The 17,467-nt window shown below is 32.9% G+C and overlaps 1 protein-coding gene across 1 annotated transcript; it reads right to left on the reverse strand.

The window, feature by feature from the left end:
• Positions 1-9,501: 9,501 nt before the first annotated feature.
• On the reverse strand, positions 9,502-15,057 carry LOC139514793 (hairy/enhancer-of-split related with YRPW motif protein-like). Its single transcript, XM_071304417.1, has 4 exons — positions 14,962-15,057; positions 14,509-14,593; positions 13,739-13,930; positions 9,502-10,787 (listed from the first exon to the last, which is right to left on the reverse strand). The coding sequence occupies exons 1-4, from the start codon at positions 15,016-15,018 to the stop codon at positions 9,883-9,885; spliced, it is 1,239 nt and encodes a 412-aa protein (XP_071160518.1). The 5' UTR covers positions 15,019-15,057; the 3' UTR covers positions 9,502-9,882.
• Between the last annotated feature and the right edge of the window lie 2,410 nt (positions 15,058-17,467).

Genomic DNA, 17,467 nt, shown 5'->3' on the forward strand with positions numbered 1-17,467 from the left:
CATCACTGAAGAGACATGTGTTGTCGAAATGCGCATCTGGTGCAAGAAAATTGGTACCGTTAATTTCATTACTACCACTGGGTCGATGCCTCTGCTGGTGGACTATTAGTCCCCGAGGGTATCACCAGCCCAGTAGCTAGTACTTCGGTACTGGCATGAAAATACGGATTTTTTGTGTTATTAAAATTTGCTGTTACAAAATAGGAGAAATTATTATAAATTAAGGAATGTATCTCCCTCATGGAAAGCTCTGATTCCTTTCACGGATTTGGCTATACTTTTTTTGGACCTTTTATATTAAAGCTCTTCATCTTTTATATAAGTTTGGATTTTAAGTATTTTGGCCACGAGCATCACTGAAGAGACATGTGTTGTCGAAATGCGCATCTGGTGCAAGAAAATTGGTACCGTTGAATTTATTACTACCACTGGGTCGATGCCTCTGCTGGTGGACTATTAGTCCCCGAAGGCATCACTAGTCCAGTAGCCAGTACTTCGGTACTGGCATGAAAATACGGATTTTTGGTGTTATTAAAATTTGCTGTTACAAAATAGGAGAAATTATTATAAATTTAGGAATGTATCTCCCTCATGCAAAGCTCTGATTCCTTTCACGGATTTGGCTATACTTTTTGGACCTTTTGGATTAAAGCTCTTCATCTTTTATATAAGCTTTGGATTTTAAATATTTTGGCCACGAGCATCACTGAAGAGACATGTGTTGTCGAAATGTGCATCTGGTGCAAGAAAATTGGTACCGTTAATTTTATTATATTTATATAATCTTCATTAATTATTTAAATTTATAAAAAAAAAAAATTGAATAAAATAAAGTAATGTAGATAAATTTCATACATATTATATTTTTGTCTTTATTTTCTATTAATTATACTCCACTTACAGGTGGTGTTTTGTTTGTTTTAATTATGTTTCTTAGGTATGAAAAACAAAAACACTGTAAGAACAAATGCTGAATATATTTTTAATAAATAAAGTTGTGCAGGAATCTTTAATAAAATCAGATTATAATATATCTCTGATTAAATTTAACAAATCTCACACTTTACATCATTTTTGTGATTGTCATTTAATGACAGAAAACACAAGAAATGTTTATTGTAGTCATCAACTACTGGCACACTTCAAAGGTAAACATAGCAATAAAAATCATGGTGTTGGGAGAAACCACACCAAGGTAATAAACAATTAAGGAGTTTTATGGAGGAATTACTCCAAGTTTCTCCCAATTTCCTCCCAAGAATTGGAGAGTGTTACTGGAGTTTCCTGGTGTGACACTACGTTTTTACACAGTGTAGGGAGTATGAGATTACATCCTCTCTGTGTGTACTGTACATATTTGTTTTTCGTTCACTTTTTTATATAAATAAGGCCATTACTTTTCTCGTTTGAATTATTTTACATGGTCCTATCGGGGCCTTTTACAGCGGACTATGCGGTATGGGCTTTGCTCATTGTTGAAGGCCGTACGATGACCTATAGTTGTTAATGTCTGTGTCATTTTGGTCACTTGTGGACAGTTGTCTCATTGGCAATCATACCACATCTTCTTTTTTATATACAATATAAATATAGGTTTTGTAGTAGACCATCCCGCAAAACCAAACCATTGTGAATGCCCCACATCATCATGTAGGGTTTAACACAGTAAGACGATGAACACGGTAGATCCAGCCATTTAAAAAAGGGGGTCCCAACCCAGGATAAAGGGGAGTCTAACTAAATGTACCCTTTCAAATGCAATTGATCTTCTAAAAAAGGGGGGTTACAATCCCGGGAACAATTTTTACGAGCCCAAATTCTTACTTTGCCTTAGAACATGCTACTATATGTGGTCTAGCGGGACGGCTGCAGTGCAGGCGATTTGGTGTCACGATATCACAGTAGCATGGGTTCATATCCCGGCGAGGGAAGAACCAAAAATTTGCGAAAGCAAATTTACAGATCTTACATTGTTGGGTTGATGTTTAGACGAGTTGTATATATATATACACTTATATATATATATATAGTAGCATGTTCCAAGGCAAAGTGGAAAAGATATCGAAAAACATCCTAAACTATCCAAGATCTTTCCGGAGCCACCTGTACTGGCTTTCCGCAGGCCCAAAAGCCTTAAAGACTTGCTGGTGAGAGCTGAGTTATCCTCTCAAGCAGGCTCTTCGTCAGTGGGCTCTTGTAAGGGTTGTGGAAACAAACGATGTCTGACTTGCAAAAAAATACTGGATACCCAGACTTTTAACAGTCACTCCACTGGTACAGAATACACCATATTTTGCAATGTTAATTGCAAGACTACAAATGTTGTGTATCTCCTACAGTGTAAATGTGGTAAACAGTATGTAGGCGAGTCAGAACAGCCGTTTCACAAACGAATGAACGGTCATCGTAACGACTACCAATGCAAGCCAGACCTCCCTCTTAGTCGACATTTGAGATCCCCTGGCCACACTAAGGCAGATCTCAATCGACTGACCATTACTATCATTGACCACAACTCTGCTTGGTCTAGGGAGGATAGACTTACTCGGGAAAGATTTTGGATTAGAAAATTAACAACTTTGGCACCAAATGGGATAAATGAAAAGATGTAGTTCGACACCATGCAGTGCTTCACATCTGGGTTATATTACTTATTATTACAGTCTCCGTTCCTATTTCTTTACCTTACTCATCTCTAAAATAAATCTGTTGAATATAACAATTTAAATTGCTTAATTTTTTGAGGGATGTATAAGTACCAAGCCACGTCCAACTATTTTACTTTAGTCAAAATTTGTTATAATATTTTAACGGCCGTTTGTTTTAAACATCGCTGACTCTAATGTAACTACACTACAGTTGTCAAATCTGAAATATTTAGAAATTTAGACCGTTCAGTGCTGTTTATTTGGAATTCTTATTGACGCAATCTCTTGTAACATCATAATATCGACACCGTTAAAGCTTCAAAATTGTGCTAGTTCACATCGCACATTATTATTTTTGTTTAAAGCATATATGTGAACTCTCTGATGTAATTAGTCATATAACCTATGTCATATTCAACAAATTTTTAGAATGGTGCAAGCGTCTTAACTGAGGTTCGGTTTGCCTTTTTTATTGTATAAATTTCAAGATTTAGTAAAAGTTTAATCTAAGAAGACTTAAAGATGATTCATTTAACATCAGAATCTGACTGACGAAGGATATCTGTTATCCGAAATATTTATAAATAATTACATTTATAGTTCCTTTTTATATCATTGGTGTTTTTATGTACACTTTTTAGGCGTTTATATATATATATATATATATATATATATAGAAAGATGTGTAATATGCACGAGTGAGGGGATTTAGAACGTCGATTCATACCTGAAGCATGAGATGAGGGTAGGCACATTTTCCGTTCAAGATCGTGGATCAATGATTATTCTGATAGACATGCTTTAAAATATTGTTCATTTCTACTCACCGATTGAAATTTTCAGATCATCCGTTATATTGTATGTAGTTTTCTTCTCCCATGGCATGTCTACGATTTTTTAATATAGTTTGCATACCCGCTATTTCTGCCGACGAGGGTTCAATAACGTCAAATCGTTTACGGGTGAAGAATATGATTTCCGTTTTTAATAAAACTTGACAGATTTGATTTATTATCTTCGGGTAATGTCCCTAATGGATAGTAATTAAAATTAATCAGCTTTATTATTCTGTATAATATATGTAACCTAGTCACATTCTTTTAAATTTACTTCAGGTACACCGACGTCTACATGATAATTTATAAAAGCAATTTGAAATATAAATTTCAATGAATTCATGTTATTCTGTAAACATTTAATTTTCACCCCTTTTTTTCTCTAATCTTCAAAAAATTACCACCTTTTTTCTCTATTCTTCATTTTTTTGCCCTTTATTCTCTAATCTTCATTTTTAAGGGCATGATTCTTTAATCATTTAACCCCATCCAAACCCTCATAGAACGAATGCAAATTAATTATCAATACGTGACACTTAAATAAAATGCATTTATCCATTTATCCTGTATCAAACTTCGAGAAGGTGCACGTGAGACGTGTACACATTGTTTTAACATTATGACAGATGTTGTCCATTCGTTTTTGATGTGTTTTGTCATTTGATTTTGCCATGTGATTAGGGACTTTCCGATTTGATTTTGCTCTGAGTTCAGAATTTTTGTGATTTTACTTTTTATTAAAATGGTCATAATTATAAATTGAAAATGGAAAAGGGGAATATGTCAAAGAGACAACAATCCGACCAAATAGTAGAAAACAGTGGAAGGCCACCTATGGATCTTCGACACAGCGAGAAAATCCCGCAGCTGGTTCCTAAATAAAATGTGTACTAGATCAGTGAAAATGAACTTTAAACTGAACTCCAAAATATATAAATGAACTAAAGTTTAAAAAAAACAAACGACTAACAAAGGCCAGAGGCTCCTTACTTGTGACACAAAAATGCGGCGGGGTTAAACATGTTTTGTGAGATGTCAACCCTCTCCCTATACCTCTATCGAAATGTAGAATAAACAAACACAAAGCCATACGCACATTAAAACCCAGTTTAAAATAAGTCCGATTTCAGAATAGGTAACAAAAAAACTAAGCAAAATGACAATATTACATAAATACACAAAGGACTACTAGCAGATACTGACATGCCAGCTCCAGACTTCAATTAAACTAATTGAAAGATTATGTCTTCATCATATGAAAAACACGCACAATACCCTTGATTGACTGCCAGGGTACAGAGGATCCATGTACACTCCCAAAGGATTAATGGAGATGTGTCCTTAACAATATTAACCCACCATCAGAACAATCCCCATCCCAACATCACCCACGGGAGCGTGTAGGACATCGGGGAGTCTGCTATCATGGTGGAGGAAGCCGAAGTACACGGAGAGAACCACCGGTCTTCTCGGCGGGAACAGACAACCTGAAGAGATTTCAGAAGATTGAGTTACAGGTCAAGCTGGGAACAACTTTGACCTACCGAGGCCCCCGAAGTATCCAATCTAGTTTAAACTCCAGTTTGGATACCAGAGAAGTGTGTGAGAGGGTGGAAATCACCCGTCTGATGTACTGACATATTTTAGCATCACGAATGAGTATCGAACTCGGGACCTTTAGCACTGTAGTCATCGGTCTTAATCACTGGACCATGAACTCACATAATAATTATAAAATATACAAGAAGAACATAACCCGTATAATGTCAACAACTGGTTTTATAACAAATGTGATTATTTCCGATGCAAAGACCATATCAGTAAATCAATATTAATACCAAAATATGCCATCTTCAATGACCTGAAAACAGTATCGTAACTATATACCTCCTGAAAAAGTCTGTTTAAAGGTTTGGTTAGCGTTTGAGGTGAATACCGACATTTTTGTGCTTTGTAAAAAATATTACCATAAAGGTTGGATGTGAAATACCTGAACGTTTAATATGTCTGCATGTTGATTTATATCTACGAATGTTGTCCTTGTACCTATGGTAAAATTTAGTGAATGTTTTGACAAGTTTGTGATATCGAAAACCCATGGTGTAATAAATTTTCAGTAATACAGAGACTTCTTTCATTAAAATCAAATACGTTGTTACATACACCAGCGATTCGAACAAGTTGAGATAAATAAACACCATAAGATAGTGACAAGAGAACGTCACCACCTAAAAATGTATAATGAACAATAGGCAATGAAAAATCATTTCTTTTATCATACATTTTGGTATTAAGCTTCCCGTTACAGATAAAGATATCAAGATCTAGGAAAGAGCAGTGTTCATTGTAAGTATTAGCTTTATTTAAAGTCAGTTCAGCTGGATAAATCACCCTTAGTGTACATACTGAAGTCGTCATAATTTAGAGCCAATATATCATTGAAATATTTAAAAGTGTTATTAAATTTTTATAATAGATGTCGTTTCGATGGGTCTTTGCTGATTTAAGTCATACATTGTAACTCATAACAATACATAAACAGGTCCGCAATAAGTGTTGCACAGTTAGGCCTCATTGGAATTCCGATAACTTGAAGGTATACGGAATCTGTATAGCGAACAAAAGTGTTATATTATCAAAGCAGGTCCAATTACATAGTTCTTTCGTTTGTTGTTACTTAAAAATGACCTTAAAGAGTTTAAACATATATATTCGCATTCTGACTTTTTAAATGCCCATTTATTTAGGTGTGTAAATTTTTTCTTAATAAGATTATGAGGCAAAGTGGTATATAGACTAAGTGTACAAAATTCAAAACTTTGAACAGATTCGAAATCATCCATATAAACATGCAATTTATCAAGTAATCCAAACGAGTTTTTGACACTCCAAAAGTAATTAATTCCACTAATTGCAAAGGCATTATTTGAAAAACTTATTAACAGGTTTTTGATTGTACCAAGTGTACTTGTAAGTAGAAGAGACAGTTTAGTACTGGAAAAACGACTTAAAGACGAAATAAATCCATATTTGTAAGGTGCTTTGTTCAGCTTCGGAAGCCAGTACATAGTTGGAACTTTCATTTTATTTGGTCCTGCTTGTAAAGAGGTAGCTAAAAGTTTATGTTTGTTACAGATGTCATTTTCAAAATATGAAGTCACTTTGAATTTTGGTGAATTCGTGTTATACTTTTGCTTAACCTCAATGTTAAAGGAGTAGGTCCGGTAAGGCCCCTTTTTGGCCCAAAAATATAACAGTTTTACAAAATTCTTAAAATGTAAACTTTTAGTTATTTATTGGACAGTTGAATGATTCTACTACATAAATATGGGCTGTTTTTGACAATACAATGCACATATATCGGGTTGTAGCACCATTAAGTCCTTCTAAATTACTGAAATCTTCAAAATTCTATCATTTTAGTTAAATTTTAGACGGTTTCCGTGTAAAACGAAAGTGGCCGCATTCGTGTTCATCTTTAATATTGCAATGCAAGTTGTATTTTATGATAATACATAACATATATAAAGGATGTGGATGAACACGGATGCGGCCACTTTCATTTTTGACAAAAACAATCTGAAAAGTGACGTTTTTTGGCATATTTGAGAGATTTTTCATATTTGAGCTTCAATCGGATCGTTTTTAATGACTTAATCAGTTAAAATCTTTCACATAAACTAATTGAATCAAGTGAAATAGACACTTAAGTGTTTAAAAAGTGGTCAAAATCTTTCTTCAGATGAAACTGAAATTTGAGGGCAAAATGAGTCCTTACCGGACCTACTCCTTTACGTCAAACAATATTGATATTATTAACAGCCTTATCAGCTTGGACAGAAACAAATTACTAGGCGATTTCGTTTAGCTTATGTTTGATACGAGAACTAGGGCTATTATGGTTGTTGTAAGAAGTCAAATATTCTTTAAAATGTTGTTTACGTATATCAACTATGTTCATTACTGAAATGAATCTAAGGATTTCTTGTCAGCTTTTTCGCGTTTTTATCCATTTCAAGCAGTAAGTACGGAGTGAGTCGTGGATGATGTTACGACACTCATTCCAATTAATAATTGACAGAGGACGATATTTAGGTCCTTTACTGAGGAATGATTTCAACTTTAGGTCACGAACGATGTTAAGGTCTCCTGTTAATACATGGGAACTGGTGCCATAAATGTATTCGATTACTGCAATTTCATGACGTTGGTGTATTGTGACTGCTATTAACATCTTTACACACTTTGCTATAATTAAACACATATTTCCGGGTAGATTGTTTGTAAACATAACAAATAAGAGGGAATTCGGTATTATCAAAATAGCCAGGAATTTGTTCTTCAACAGAATGATCATTAAAAATACCGGCAATATTTACAAAATCGAAACCTTGATTGACATATTTATTTTGATAAAATGACTTTTGTGATCTTCAGGGCGATCAATTTTGGAAAAAAGTTTATCATAACAATATGCAATTATAATTTGGACAAATTCATAATTAGGACTGCAATATGGAATTGTGTTGCAATCCTCTAAAATTTGATGTAATTTATTGACAGGTAAAGAATACAGCTTGGTTAACAGATAATGTCTACCGTTGTTTTTATATGGGAAATAGAAATCAGGTCCGAAATATTTGTATAGTTGGTACGAAATTTTCTTTGGTTACGATTTTTTCTACGCCCATGAGAACGGTTTTTATGAACTGTTTTAGAAACTATATCCAAAATATTAACATCATCGGTTCTTGGTATATTACCAAATCCCATGATAGTATCATTAAGACCGAGAGGATAGACTGTTGTAGTTTTTTTTATCCAACTTAATTCAAGTTTTTTCTGTGATCGTACAAACTTTGAATGAGATTTCACAGGCTGCGTACTTACTACTCCTAAAGGTTGAACTGTTAAATATTAAATAGGATGATTGTGATTCTTAAAACGATAAAGGTGTTCTTGAGTGAGTTTAGACAAATAGCGTCCAGTTTCACCAACGTACTGAATACCACATCTCGGTTTGTGTCATGTGAGTAAATAGGTAATGCTGTTAGTTTTTCAATTGATATCAGATCCAAAATTAAAGAAAAATGTGAAACCATTACACTTGGACCTTACCGTATTGTTGGTGGAAAGACGGGGACATATAAGTCATTTTTTGACATGACACATATCGATAGAAGGGTAAACACGAATTTTATTACTAAAAATGTTAGCGATTTTAGTATTTTTAGATAAGCTATTTTGAAGATTGATACGTGTAGAATTATTCTTTATTCGAGTTTAGTATTAAGTATTTTTCCATTTCTCAGTTTCATTATTTGTTTTTTGTTCATGTTGTTATCCGTATTTCCAATTGAAAGGAGCAAAGACTGGCGTCCAGAATATGAACCAGCACACAGGAATAGAATAAAGTAAAATAGATAAAACTGTGCGGCTAATAACGTCAAACGCTATCCATCATCAAATAACCGACAAAATACGATAGCTACAAACCAGAGGACAAAAAAACCCAGAGTATATAAGGGTAGCGCCTGACGTCTGACAAAATAGAAGAATGGGGCTGAATAGTCAAATATGAGTGGCTCCGTGTTGAATGCCGTACATTGATCTATAATGGTTTACTTTTATAAATTGTTATTTGGATGGAGAGTTGTCTCAACGGCACTCACACCACATCTTCCTATATCTATTTATATAAGTATTCTTAAAATAATGAACGTAGAAAAGTTCTCGCTCGGACACACATTCCATTATCTTGTTTATTATAGGAGCTTAAACCTGAAGCACGGAGAGGCACTCTACTGTCTCCACACGGCACTAAATACAAACTCTGTAAAAAATAAAATGGAAAATGGAAATGGGGAATATGTCAAAGAATTACCTGTTTACAAACATTTGAATTAATGGATATATTAAGGGTTGTAGAATCTACATGTAAGAAATGTGTTTATTGTTGAGTTATAACATTTGTAGTTGATCTTTAATAACAAAATGCATTACAACGATTAAAAATATTATATTAAATTTATTGCACATATACTTGATTCTTCAATGTTAATTTCTTAAAATAATAAAATATGCAAAAATGATACAAGAAAATAATATATACAAATAGCAACCTTTCAATTGCTTTTTATTTCTTTTTAATCAATGTACAAAAAAATGAGGATAAACACTTCAGGTTGTGCATGAAAAAAGTAACAGCTATAACATCACTTCAGGTATAAGTATCAACAATTTAACATCATAATGCTGAAATTCTGTTTCATAAAGAATTGTTCATTTCTTAACAACAAAGACTATTGGTAATTTAACATTAAAAGTATGTATTTTCAAACATCACCACAATTGTTAATATGCATAAATGTCTTTCAATTTTCTATTTAAAACGATTTTTATGAATTTTCACTGTATGTTTCCTCTTTCTGTCGTTCTGAAGCAAATAGGAGCTGCTGGTCTACATGTGGATATATAGAAACATTTGGACCACAGAAATTAACAGGGATACTAATGGGATGATATGCTGCTGATGCTGGAGTATTTGTTTCATCTTTAAACACATTTTTGAAATGTGTGTGATGAATTGTCACTGGAACATAATGTGTTCCAAGAGGATGAAGTACAAAGGCTGGAAGAGGTGCCTGTTTTGAATCAAAACGTCCATCACTCCCAAAATCATTCTGATATCGTAGAACATTATTCTGCTCACAATAACTGTCTGTAGAACTATTTTGAGATCCTAAATATTGACTATGTTGAGTGCCGGGACTGGAAGTTCTACAGCCCATTTTATTTTGCTTTCCTTGTTCATTTCCATCTTCCCTTGAATCTGATGATTTCTCACTTTTGTGGTGATAAGGACGTCTTTCTTGAGAAAACCTTTTGGTAATATTGTGTTTGAATTTGTAAGAATGTGACTTGTGGTTATCAATCTTGTGTCTATTACTGTCTTCAGATGAATTCTGGTCACTGGACCATGAACTGCCTCTTGACCGATAACATTCATTTTTCTCTGCTGTATCTCTCTGAACAGACTGCAGCGTAATATATGATGAGCTTCCATCTGAAAATGACTGATTACTGGAACTACAGTATCCTGATGTTTGACTGGATGTTTGTTTTGTTGGCTTCAGTAAGGTACAAAGCTGTTTATCCTGTGTTATCACGGCCATGCTGTTTTCAGAAATTCCCATGTCTTGCACCACTTGACCATTTCGCGATGAGTTAAAATTTGACATTGTTGCTTCCGACATCAAGGAATTATCAGGCTTTACATCTTGGAAGTCAGATGCAGATTTCACTACAATAGAAAAAAAATAAATGAAATGTGTGTAGTATTGATAGGTGTAAGTGAAGAGAAAAACCCCACCTTTCTTGCATTACTTTCTAAGAATGAAGGCCATCAGAGCTGACATTATGTATAGATATATCTTGTTGAAGACTGTATGTTGACCTCTAAATGTTACAAGTAATTTTTTGTTGTTGTGTTGCTGTGTTAAAAGACATACACACAACATATCTGTTTATTCATAATTAGCAACACCTTTAGAATAAGTATCAAAAATTATCAAATAATAAGAAACTAGTTCATTAATTTTATATCATAAAAAAATCAATTAAAAAGTTATATCGAATATGCTTACAAGTAATAAAATATACTACATATGTTTTATATAAATATAAAACCATGTACATGATCGTATTTGTTGGGAAGCAAAATTGGATGCACAACATTCAAAACTTACCAAAATATCCTAGAAAAATCAACAATTAAACAGAGATACCTGATTGATAAGACAATACACATGATACACAATTAGCGACCTGAAAATCTTTTTCTTTCTTTTCTTAGGTAACTTCCAAGACTAAACCATTTAAATTACAAGATAAAACATTCATCATGCAGATCTGTAGTGCAAAAACTAGTACTGGACCAGTGCTTATCGACTGTTCAACCAATCTTAAACATAACCGAAGATTATTTTGAAAATTGCATCACCAGTTTTTAAATGGCTCACCCTATTCATGAGTATCTGCAGAGATATTCAGATAAACTATGGAACAACTGGTCATGAAATTTTCTTAATGACTTTCAGCTATGCCTAAGACTAAGAAGAAGAAGTCACAACTAATATGGAATATAAAGTATTAGTTTCTACACCCAGTAACATGTACACTGTATAACAGACTATTGTCTAGACGGTATCACTTAGTGGGATATAAGTAATTCAATGAAGTCTAATTCATACACTAATCTGAACTCAACTTTACTTTCAATAAATTCAAAACATTATAGACAATAGCCTGTTAATACAGTTAGTTCACACGTCACAGAAATATAACAAGAGAATCATTAGAATTATAAGTGTTTCACGTGCATCTGTGAAGTAGTGTTATCATATTGCCTGTTAAGGTCAATAACAGTACACAGATCTATGATTTTATGAACCACATAATGATTTTTAAAACAATAGATGCTTTACCTTGAAATAACAAAATGCGTCCTGAAAACAACTGTGTTAGAAGAGAATTTCAAAATGAAAAACAAGATGTTTATAAGACTAAAATTTCCATAATGTCAAATTCTAACTTATATATAAATAAATATATATGAGCAAGCAACAAGTTCTGTACTTGATTTCTTTTCATATTCTTGTACATTACAAGTACACAAATACTGATGTAATTAATTTTATTTATGTTAGATGTAGTTTCTATTTCTAATCAAATAAGAATAAGTGTTTATAGGACACCATGGCCTGTTGGATCTGTCACATTTAAATGTACAGTGAACCACACATCTGGTTAAAAAAACTAATTTAATATATATTTTTAATATATCACATCATGAGGACTTTGCGTATTGCTGAGAGTACTACTCTAAAAAACAATCAGTCCATCAAAGTATCAACTATTCAATTGTAAGATGGACAGGATCAATTTTAGAAGAGCTTGTATCGCTTACCTGCATATTGTATAATATTTACCATTAATTTTATATAATTTTAAAAAGATCATAGTGCTATGGCAATTTAGGAATAACACCACTAATTATTAGCCCCCTTGCTTTCTATGGTAAATTCTGCAACTTCAAGCATTCATAGCTATGTTTTCTTAAGTTTAAATAAAGTGGTAGTAATTTCATGTCAAAACTGTACCTTATCCTGACTTGTGTTAAAAAAAGTTAACGTACCTTTAATTTCATAATAGAGCACGCTGGTTCCTGGAAGTTGGGTAGTTCAAAAACAGGTACTTCTGATCTGAGCAACAGGGAAAATATGCCCTCCTATCTTAATTTCATATTTTTTCAATATCATTCAAATTTTTAACAAGTGTTCTACAGTGATCTCAAGTCCTTAAGCTTTAACTTGCTACCCAAATTACCCAAATATTTTACTTATTGACAACGTTACAGATGCGTAGAAAACTATTTTGTTTAAAAATATGTACTACTTTCTTGTATGTTCTTTCTGACCGGGCCGAAATAGTGGTTCTATACCTTTAGAAGGCCTCACATTAATAGTTCAGACTATGTCCTATAAGTCTTGATCAGTCGACTAAGAATATGAGATACCTTTATATGTAGATAAAATGAATATGACTTAAAACTGATCAGTCTCATCTTCGAAACAGTAACAGAAATCGTTTCTGATATGTTATTCCTACTTATTATTACATCAGTGTACTCCCAATATGAGAACTATGTCCTATAGGAGTACTAAAAACAAACAGGAAGACTGTAATTTTACATGAAATTGTCCAAGGTCCAAGAGTTGGTCAAAAGTAAGTCAACTGAAACAAAACTCATCTGTTATTAGGAATTTCTTTATATCTTTTATATAGAAATTTAAGCAAAATCTCATATCATCCAAAAAAGAGTGCTAATAGCATAGATTTTTTAAATAACAGTGGTCATAACAAGGTCAGAAGAAAGTCAACAAGGCAAAAGAAATAAGTAAAACAATGTTGCTATATTTTACCAGACTAAATCCTGTGTTATGAATTCATGAAGCAAAAGCATGTAGGTTAATTGGCAAGAGCATCTGACACAATTTTGAAACAAAGTGCCCAAACGATTGATGCGGCTGAGTATATTTAACTTGCAAAGACAGAGCAGTTTAAGAAAAAAAATCAAAGTTAAAAGAAAGACGATCGTCATTTAGAGTTGCAAAGCTCAAACTGACCCTTTGTGAAAGGTAGCTAAATATCATCATCAGTTCATGTCATTTTACAAAAACGAATGATTCTTACTTGTTGATAACGTGAGAATTTTCTTGCTGTTCTGTTCTAAAAGGTTTGTCATTCTCTGAAAGAAAACATCTTTAGGATCCAGTCCTTTTGTGTCAATTAAATGTCGTCGTATGTCCTCTTCACATTCTGTATATCCCATGTAAAAACTTTCCTGACAGCATGGATTTGATGGTAATTCCTTCTCCATCATTTCTATAATTATATCAATGCAATGATGACTGATAATTTTTAAAGGATAATAATAATCTAATTTCAGTTGCTTCTATTATATTGGCAAAAACTTATACAAAAGGGACTAATGTAACAAGCTACCATCAAACTTTCCACAGTAAAACTTGGTTATAACAAATTTATGGGGACCAGGGGGAGAGGCAAATTGTTTTAAAAACTTGAAAAATTTAAATAACCCCTTTTCCTACTTTACTTTACTAAAACAAATTATGTGAACTATGTGACCCCCATTCCCCGTCTTTATTTGTCTGCCTCCTGAAATTGCAATAATTAATCTCGCATTTTTGACCATTTTCAAAAATCGCCTTAATAAATGAATGCAATACTTTTTTGAAATTACAATACTTATTTATCAAATCATCTCATAAAAATGTAGAAATCAGAACGTTTAAATCATATTCCATGGAAGTATAGCTAAAAAGAGGGAGTATTAAGTCTTGCTTGACTTCTGTAGAAGTTCATTTTTTCTTGTGAAAATATTACAGCTCCTTTTTTGCACTGAAGCTTTTCAATATGTAAACTGCCAAAATGTATCATACCTCTGAAATTATGCAAGTTTAACAGGTTTCGTATAATTTTCGATGCCGTTTCTATTATCTCTGTCTTCTCAATACGACCTTGACCCTGAAATATAGAAGTAATTATGATATTTGCTTGTAATCAACTGCAAAGACATTTATATATTTAAGGTCTTTTTTCGGGATTCAGGAACAATTGATTTTTTTTTATTCTTTTGATTTTATGGTTTTGAAAAATTATACAGAAAAGTCAATAAGACAGTTGTATATAAATGAACCCTCAAATATGAGGTTCCCCTTCACCTACCAAATCCATATTTAAACTCATGATAAAATTAAGTATTCATACTCAATACTCTAAAACTGAATAAGAGAAAGTAAAACCGTGAGATATTTCTCACTAATGATACACCCGCTTCAGGTATTCAATAAACAGATAGTTGAACTATTTCAATTTTGTTTTAAGTATTTTACCTGTTTTAAGTAGCTTGGTGGGATAAGCTGACCGAGTTCTGCTAAGCATTTATTCATTCGATCTCGTCGCCTCTTCTCTATGATTTTGTGCGATGTTGGATCCTATAATAAGAAACGACAATTTCTAAAACCATAAAAAAAAACTTACTATAGAAGCTTACCATTAAATACTTGATATGGCAGCCCATCCTCAAAGCCATATGGCATGTATTTGGTATTTATTAGACATATACGTATTACCGTAAACCACACAAAAAAAATTAAGAATTTTCGATAGTCTTTATTTTGATTTTTTGTCACATATTCGGAATATTGCCTGCTTACCCTTACTTTTCCTTTCATATTTTTTTTACATACAGATTTAAAAGCCATTTTTAGATATATTATAAAATCCTTAAACTTTTTCTAGTTTTGAAAGAATAAGGTGCATATGTTAATTTTTGTTCTGTTATACATACTATCAATTTTACAACATTCTTTTTAAAAAAACCTTGTTATTTTGAAACAGAGAAGCAAACATCTTTACTCGTGTACATTATTACGTATTTAAGGCAAGGAACTAATGTACTTTGGTTGGTTTGGTTATTTAAACATTATTGAGTCTTGGCAGTATTATTTTCATTTGATATATTTTGAGGGATGTTATAAGACATTTTCGAAAACCGATTAAAACTTTTAAAAGCAGGACAAATATTTGAAATTTGACAGAGTTTTGTGCTGGAATGTCTGCAAAGACTTCCCAATGTCCCATACCTCTATAATTCTTCAATTCTACAACTGAAAATGCAACAGTTACTCTGTATGTTTTTTAAAACATTATCAATGTTCTTCACCTCCGTTTTAAATTGTCCGGTTTTGGCTTTATTTGTTGTCATTTATAGGGTGTCATAAGAGGATATATATTAGGAAATATTTTATCAGCCAATAAAACTATCTCTTCCGGAAAGTCAAGCTCATTATTTCTACCAGATAATCCCATCAATGAAAACTGATGCTCGCTAGATTGATGTCCCAAAAACCCGGAATCAATATAACAAATTTTGCCTAAATTATCGATAACGATGGTATGGATGCAATCATATGGAAAATGGCGATGTCCAGAAAAATAAAGCTTAATTCTGAGGCTGAATTAGTAACCTGTAAATTTCTGTTGAGGTACCGTGTATAGTGTTCATTGCCAATAATAGCTTTTCCAAGTTTCCCACTTTTGCTCTCCATTCATTTAGAAATGGCCACTGTACCAGATTATAAAAATGATGGTAAAACACTGAAATACGCCAAATAATTTCATCATGTATTTTGGTAAAGTTTACATAAAAAATTAAAGTTAGCAAAGGAAAACAGGGATATGGTGTTAGCCAAAGCATGAACAACATTACTCTATTTCTAGAATAAGTTCGTGTGTCGTACCAGTGTTATGCTGGAAAATTTCTATTTTTTTTAATACGTCTAAAGGGTTTTCGGGTGTTTCTCCAGTTGTTGTAAGAGTATCTATGTTGTGAAAACATTTGAAAAACATCGTTTCCCTCCCAAGTGTTTAAGGCGTCGTCTACAATCCTATATATAAGTTCAAGTGATGGTTCATGGAAAACCTCCGTTGTTTGAAATGAAATTCGCGGATGACAAAAAAAAAACTAACATAATCTTCATGTAGTGTAAGCAGAGGGGAGCAACAAAAACCTTCTGCAGTGGAAAAAGTGGGCGGATAACTATTTGACGAGCAGCAGCCCGTACTTAGTGCTCCAACGACAAAGAAAGGTAGGCCAAAAACATATCACTGATGCAGCTAGTTAACAGGAATCAGCTGAGCAATCAGAACTCCTTGACTAAGAAAGTTCTTAAAATATTAAAAGCCTTCTTAAGAGTCAGCTCTTATTCAGAATTACACGATTAAAAACAGATTAAATACTGTTAATAAATAGCTGATTTCACATTGAAATTAAAATATTTTCTCTCATTGTTTTCTTTTATTAATCATTTAGCGCCACATCTTTCGAGACATTGGATATTTTGAGATTAACCACAGGTAAGTTTACCTGTAATTATCATCGTCAACTTAAAAGTAATTGTAAACTATAGTTTCCGAAAATGTCTAATAGGCACAAGAAACGAAACTTTTTTTTAAAAGAAACAAACTTGATTTTGCAAAGATGTTTGAGCTTTTGCTCTGTTGCAGGTCTCAATGCTAATTTTCTGATGAAAAACTGAAATAAAAGTGTTGTTTCTTTGCTTTAGGTGTTTTCAAGTACATGTAGGAATTGTGTGTCATGAATTAATTCCTTTTTCTCCCTTTCTTTACAAAATAAATTAAGTGTCAGAGTTATCTAAAGTTTAACACACAAGTCAACTTGTTTGTCATTCTGAAGCGTATATCTCAAGTCTATTTAGGCGAGACAGTATAACAAATCTTACCCGTTGCAGTTTAGCCTTTTTTATAGACTGGATCTCCAATTCATCTGGTGATATTGCAAAATTCAAAAGCCTGAAGTAAAAAAAAACATGTGGT

The sequence above is a fragment of the Mytilus edulis genome, chromosome 3 (genome assembly GCF_963676685.1).
Source record: "Mytilus edulis chromosome 3, xbMytEdul2.2, whole genome shotgun sequence".
In the NCBI taxonomy this organism is placed as follows: domain Eukaryota; kingdom Metazoa; phylum Mollusca; class Bivalvia; order Mytilida; family Mytilidae; genus Mytilus; species Mytilus edulis.

Excerpts from the sequence above, each read along its gene's own strand:
- LOC139514793 (XM_071304417.1), bottom strand. The coding sequence starts at position 15,018 with ATGAATAAATGCTTAGCAGAACTCGGTCAGCTTATCCCACCAAGCTAC. Across the intron at positions 14,594-14,961 it reads CACCAAGCTACTTAAAACAG|GGTCAAGGTCGTATTGAGAA; the intron begins GTAAAATACTTA and ends TCTATATTTCAG. Across the intron at positions 10,788-13,738 it reads AATTCTCACGTTATCAACAA|TGAAATCTGCATCTGACTTC; the intron begins GTAAGAATCATT and ends TTTCTATTGTAG.